This window comes from Octopus sinensis, linkage group LG12 (assembly GCF_006345805.1).
Source record: "Octopus sinensis linkage group LG12, ASM634580v1, whole genome shotgun sequence".
NCBI classification, from domain to species: Eukaryota; Metazoa; Mollusca; class Cephalopoda; order Octopoda; family Octopodidae; genus Octopus; species Octopus sinensis.
Window position 1 is genome coordinate 76151388 of NC_043008.1, and position 7370 is coordinate 76158757.

Consider the following 7370-nt stretch of genomic DNA (forward strand, 5'->3'; position numbering starts at 1 on the left):
ATACTTAGCGGGGAAGACTTTGCCTTTCATCCACTCGGGGTTCAGCTTCGTTCAATATCTCTAGAAATTATAATCTCCGATTTGTAAACTACATTTAGTTTTACGTGTTAACTCCTTGACCTCCTCTAAATACAAAGCATTGTAAAATTACATTAAGAGTCAGGCAAATTCAAACACCAAAAAAAAAGAAAATTTCGCAATAAATTTAACATGAAAGAATATTTCTCATTTTGAAAGTATAGCTAAGTCACGTAGCTTCAATACATTGATTGTATTTATTTCATCTACGTTAGAATTATAAAAGTGAAAATCAGTTCAGCTTGATTAGAATGCATGGTTTTCGGCACAGGGTTTTTGGCACAAGGTAATCTGCCCTACACTGCCTTCAGTAATAGTAGTCGAGGTAGTAGTGCTGGTGGTTGCGGCGGTGGCAGTGATGGACGGTTTGAATGGTTGGTGGTGTCGGTGCTGGGGGTAGTGATGATGATGGTGGTGGTCAGAAGTATTTTATTAATTTTCAATTCGAGCTGGAATTGATTTTTCACTTTATATTGTTTTCCTTTGTTTTGATTTGTTCTTTTTTCTGTTATTTTATGCGATTTTTTTGAGTTAATTATTCTAATTAGTTTTGTTTTCTTTCTCTCTCAGGATGGAAAATGCAGTCACTCATCTACCAGGAATGGCTAATAGAACAGAAGAGACAGACGTGAATGTCGCAACAATTAGCAATTCATCTGGCGAATACGAGTGGCGAGTTTACGTGCTAATCGTCCAGCTTTTGACTTTCTCCGTTCTTGGAAGCATCGGAAATGCTATTGTCGTTTATATTTATTCCAATAAGAAAGAGAAAGTAACATCTAACATCTTCATAATAAGTTTAGCAATTGTCGACTTATTTACCTGCATGGTTGTGATTCCGTTTACAGTGATAGTGGAATCTCTTGAATACAAGGTCGTCTATGATGGCTTTTGCAAAATGTATTTCTTCTTAATAACATCGAATGTGCCATTTTCAATGTTTATTATGGTAGCTATCGCATTCGATCGTTACTTTTGTATTTGCCATCCTTTTCTTGGAGTGATGACCGTAAAAAGGGCGAAAATACTTATTTCCACACTTGGTCTCTCAGCAATCGGCCTTGGCGTCTTCACCAGTCTTATGCATGGTATGTATAAGAAGTATGAAATACCAGGTGATTATAATACAACCGTTGGCAGCTTAGATATACGAACTGAAGCCTACAACGATACTTTGCTATTTGGATTCGAAAATAGACTTAAATCATCTCCTGTGCCAAGTTATACTTACAATTACTCTGCTGAATGTGGTCCTAATATTATCATCATAAATGAATCAACACGCAAAGCTTATCAAAAGTTTTATTCATTTCTATTTTTGGTTTCCTTTCTAATCATTGCTGTACTTTATGCTCTAATTGTAAGATTTGTTGTACTGAAAAGATCTTGGCGCAACAAGACCAAATACACAGCTCCCACGTCTACTACTGTGACACAAGATACTGTACTAGATGAAACGTGCGAAAATAATGCTACGGAAGCAACAAAAGCAGGAAAGAAAGATACAGTGAAAAATGGAAAAGATGGTGCATCAAAGAGGACTCAGCGAAAACATGATAAAGTTAAAGAACGGACTCAGTCTTCAAACCTGAAAATTGCCGGCGTACTTTTTGTTGTGACGTTGGTATTTGTCATAGCATTTCTTCCAGGCTGGTTAATGGCGCATGCAGTTCTCCCACAGAACAAAATTGTATTTTATATGTATTTTATGTATAATGTTGCCAACCCTGCTATATATGCTTTCATGAATCCAATTTTCAGAAAAGACATGAAAAAAATATTGCATTGTACATAGAAGGGTATTACAATGACTGATATTTAAATACATGTACTGATGTCTTAATTTCATGTACCTCTTCGAATATAAGGTACCTCTTTGTATATATTGGTACCTCCCTTAATATATAGAAAATGTATCCATACCTATCACATATTTTCTATGAAACTTTATCAATAATTATCTGAACTCATCCTTTCTTACGCATATTGAATGTCTATATGCCATACAGGTCTACTAACACATTCTCCACTAGCTGTGAAGTTAACATATACAAAATATAACTGACGCTTTGCCAAACAGTGTAGGAATCTGATACGTAAAACACACAGATCTTAATCTATTTCCACTTGTCGGTCACATTCACACAAAGTTATATGATTATAATTACCTGAATGCATATATATCATACATAAATATTGCAAACATTTGCACGTGTTCGTACTTCAAAGTATCTTGTTAACACAATGTACTTAACAAACAATATGTTTGGTACAGAAAAACTCAAAACAGAATCATAAATATTATTACACCGTATTTTACTAACATTTGCACATTCAAACATTAACGATACTACTAAATATACAAAGTACACGTCTAAAAATATAACAATCCCTTTGTGATTTCATAGAAAATGTGATCTTAATAGAACGTTCGAGCAATCTGCCAATTTATTATCAACGTGAGTGGAAATGGTGTACCAGTTTAGAATATGAGAACAGTTTATAACCGCTTTTCCACTTATTGTCGCTTTTGTATTAGGATACCAGTCGTGGCTCAAACAGTGAAGAGCCAATCTAGTTTGTTCTTAAAATTTTTATGTTTGTAGTCCTAGAACGGTGAATCATTGTTCGCAGTTGAAATACCATCGAAAGCAGAACTTGGCTTCCATCACTACCAGGTCGACAGAATAAATGAATAAATGATAGTAATCACTCGTTTCTTTTCAGCCAGTGTTGTCGATTTATCCGTCAACAGAAAGCAGTATGTACACGAAAATTGGTATCTTTCGTGATTCAAAAGGAGTAGATGCCCAACATGCAAAATATAATGTCCGAAAGAGTTATAGAATGAATGGAATAATACTTTGTACAAATAACATAGTTATCAAGCTTATGAATCAGTTGTAAAATACTTCAGCTTATTTAATACTACATATATATATATATATATATATATATATATATATATATATAATAGAAATATTAAAATTACTAAGTCTCTCTAAAGGAGATTACGGCAGCGTTACTGGATATTAATAGTTATCGCCATACAGATTTAGTCTTATATTTAGACTGCCATATTAATATGGCGATAACTATTAATATATATATATATATAATATATTATATTTCTTAAACATATAATTCTTAAATATATATGATATATATATATATATATATTATATATATTATATATAACTATATAATATAAGTTATGTATATATATATATATTATATATATAATATATATAACATATATATATATATTATATATATTTATAGTAATATGTCATATATATATATAATATATATATATATATATATATATATTATATATAACTATATAATATAAGTTATGTATATATATATATATAATATAATATATATATATATTATATATATATATAATATATATATATAATATATATGTAATCGCAGGAGTGGCTGTGTGGTAATTAGCTTGCTTACCAACCGTATGGTTCTGGGTTCACTCCCGCTGCGTGGCACCTCGGGCAAGTGTCTTCTACTATAGCCTCGGGACGTGTGTGTTTGTGTATGTATGTATGTTTGTATGTCCTTGTTTGCCCCCCCCCCCTCAATATCGCTTGACAACCGATGCTGGTGTGTTCAAGTCCGCGTAACTTAGCGGTTCGGCAAGAGAGACCGATAGAATAATTACTAGACTTACAAAGAATAAGTCCTGGGGTTGATTTGCTATATTAAAGGCGGTGCTCCAGCATGGCCGCTGTGAAAATGACGTATATACACATAAAATATATGTAACATATATATATGAAATGTATATATATATATCCACAATATATATGTATTATATACAAAATCTATTGATATTACATATATTAAATATATATGAAAATATATCACATATATAATATCTATATATTTTACAGATATATAATACATATAAAATATATATATAGTATACATATATATGATATATATATATTCTTTATATATACATATATATATATATATATATATATATATCAATATATGCATAGATAGTATATATATACAATATCTGTAAATAATATATATATAGGTATATATATATATATATATATATACTTATTTATATACGTATATATATGTATATATATATTATATACAACATCTGTATACAACATATATATATATATATATTTTATATAAAATCCGTTCTGTGTGTGTGTCTCGGGCGTCCTTCATCTGATTGCGCTCAAATTTGGTATGTAGATACCCACGGTTTAAGGGCGTGTATAAGGCTTGAAAAAATTACAGAAATTGATCGCAGGTGAGAATGCGATCGATAAAGCCGTGAGAAATGCTTTTTGTTTGGAATAGAAAAAAGTCTATCTTTATTTCCTCTTTTGCTGGTGTCTCAAATTTAGGTTAAATCAGTGTTTCTCAAAGGGGAGACCTATGGGACGGTAGGACAAGTTGTTTTGAGAAAATTTGTTTTAAATGTTTGACAACTCAGCAGCGTCATTTGGATGGGGGAGTTTTGCTCGTATATATATTATATATATATATACATACATACAGAATATGAATAATATATAAATATGTGCATATATACATACATATATGCATATACCTACATCATATATATATATATATATATATATATATATATATATATATAAATGCATAAAATGCGTACAGGACATCAAAAAACGAAGAACACAATGAGAAACGAAAACATAAATACAAAAACATGGAAACGAACTTTTTTCAAGCATAGGTAATATAAAAGGCGCAGGAGTGGCTTTGTGGTAAATAGCTTGCTTACCTACCACATGGTTCCGGGTTCAGTCCCACAGCTTGGCACGTTCCAAAATGTCATCTACTATAATCTCGGGCTGACCACTGACTTCTGCCTTAATTTGGTAGACGGAGACTAAAAAAGCACGTCGTATATCTAAGTGTGTGTATGTTTCTGTGTCTGTGTTGGTCCCAAATCGAAGTATGACAACCGATGTAGGTTTCTTTACGTGATCTAAACTTAGCGTTTGAACAAAGGATACTGCTAGAATAAAAAAGGCTTACAAATAATAAGTCCTGGGTTTGGTTTCTTCAACTAAAAACAGTGCGCTAGCATGACTGCAGTCGAAAGGCTCAAACGAATAACATAATGACATCATATATATATGCATAAATATATATATATATATATATTATATATATATATATATATATATATATATATATATATATATATGCATATATATATGTATTATATATATGCATATATATATGTATATATATATATATATATAATATATTATATGTATTAATATATATATATTATATGAATTATATATATATATTGTATTTACTTATATACATATATAATTTATATATTTAAATATATTTATATATATACATATTATATTATATTTATTTATGTATATATAATTTATGTTTATATATATATATATTATATGTATTAATATATATATATATATTTATTATATATATATATATATACATATTATATATATATATATATACACTTATAAATATATATTATATATATATATTATGTATATATATGTTATATATATATATATATATGTATATATTAAACATAAAATACATATGTTATATATATGTATTATATGTATATAATATACGATATATATATATATTTATTATATATATAATATATTTTATATAGAGGTATTATATTTATCAATATTATACAATATAGATATATATGAATTATATATAATATCCATATTATCTATATGCATTATATATATAATATTATATATATATATATATTGTATATATAATATATATATATATTATATATTTAATATATATATATATTATATATAATATATTATATGTATATTATATAATATATCATATATGTATAGCATATATATTATACATATATATATATATATATATATATATATATATATATATATATATATATAGTTTATAAATATATATGGTATATGGTATATGGTATATATATTACATATATGTTTGTTCAGTGATTTGATCGGGCAAACGAAACACAAATATATATAGGCACACAAACATGTATATTTATATATATGTATACATTTATATAAGTGCTTATATTTATATATATGTATATACATATATATATATCTTTATATATATATATATATAATATATATATATATATATATATATATATATATATATATATATACATATATATATATATACATATATATATATATATATATATACATATATATATATATATTATACATATATAATTCACACATACATCTCCATACTCCTGACACGAGAAAAGTCATTGCCAAGAAAACTTACTGAAATGATTCATTATTTCTGCCATGTCATTCCGTTAAATGTCTTTTAAGCCCGGCCAAGCTTTTACACATTTTATTACATATTAGACAACTGTGCTTGTTGGCAGGAGATGCAGATGGCACCATATACACTTGCGTACCCTGCTTATTTAGACCTCCAACTGAGGGGCACACCCTTCCACATTTTAACACGTTCTTTCATGAATTTTATAACCACACACATAAAACATCTATGTCTCACTTTACACAGTTTACCCTTCTAAGCCCCCTCCTAATTCACTCATGCTTCACTCTCTCCCTCCCAAACCTTGAACAACCCTCGTGCACTATTTGCCTCCACGAATCACGGTTTTCTGCCTCCCTCTCTCACATACCAGCTGCAATTTCTGTCTGTATACAGCATTTTTAAAGCAATCCTTAAACCCCAGTTTCGGCTTATGCGCTGGTCTCCCTCCATCTTCCAGCTCACCATACAGAATCAGCAGGCCTAGTAGTGCTTGATAGACGTCTATGGAAACAGCATCATGTATGTTGACAAATTAAAGTTAAGGTATATAATTCATGCATCACACCATCTTTGCTATATGGAAGTGAGGCATTGTTGTTTACGGTAGGCAGGTAAGGCAATTAGAACGATTTCATAAATACTGTCTGAGAAGAATTTTGTGAGATAAAGTGGGAAATATATATAAATAAATAAATATATATATATGTTTTTAAAGTTTCAGCTCAAATCTGCGGCCATGCTCATGCACCGCCGTTTTGAGCTACACTGTTATTACTAAGAGCCTCCTCTAATATGTGGAACTTGATGAAGAATGGAGTTTGATATAGCTACCCTCATTTGCACCTCTTGCCTTGAGGTAGGCTCATCTGGGACTCTCGACAGGAAGAGGTCCAGCTTTGATTTAAAAGCCCCTACATCTACTTTGTGCAAGTTTCTCAGACTCTTTGGGAGAATATTAAAAAGCT

General features: G+C 29.3%; 1 protein-coding gene across 3 annotated transcripts in view; it reads left to right on the plus strand.

Annotated features, from left to right (window-relative positions):
* The window catches only part of LOC115218025 (cholecystokinin receptor type A-like), a 279188-nt gene extending 276384 nt beyond the window's left edge, over window positions 1–2804 (plus strand). For all 3 annotated transcript variants that reach the window (XM_036508058.1, XM_029787773.2, XM_036508059.1), the window contains one exon: window positions 649–2804. In XM_036508058.1, the coding sequence (XP_036363951.1) occupies window positions 650–1873 (1224 nt within the window). In that variant the 5' untranslated portion in view covers window position 649 and the 3' untranslated portion in view covers window positions 1874–2804. The remainder of the gene's footprint in view (window positions 1–648) is intronic.
* Window positions 2805–7370: the final 4566 nt, after the last annotated feature.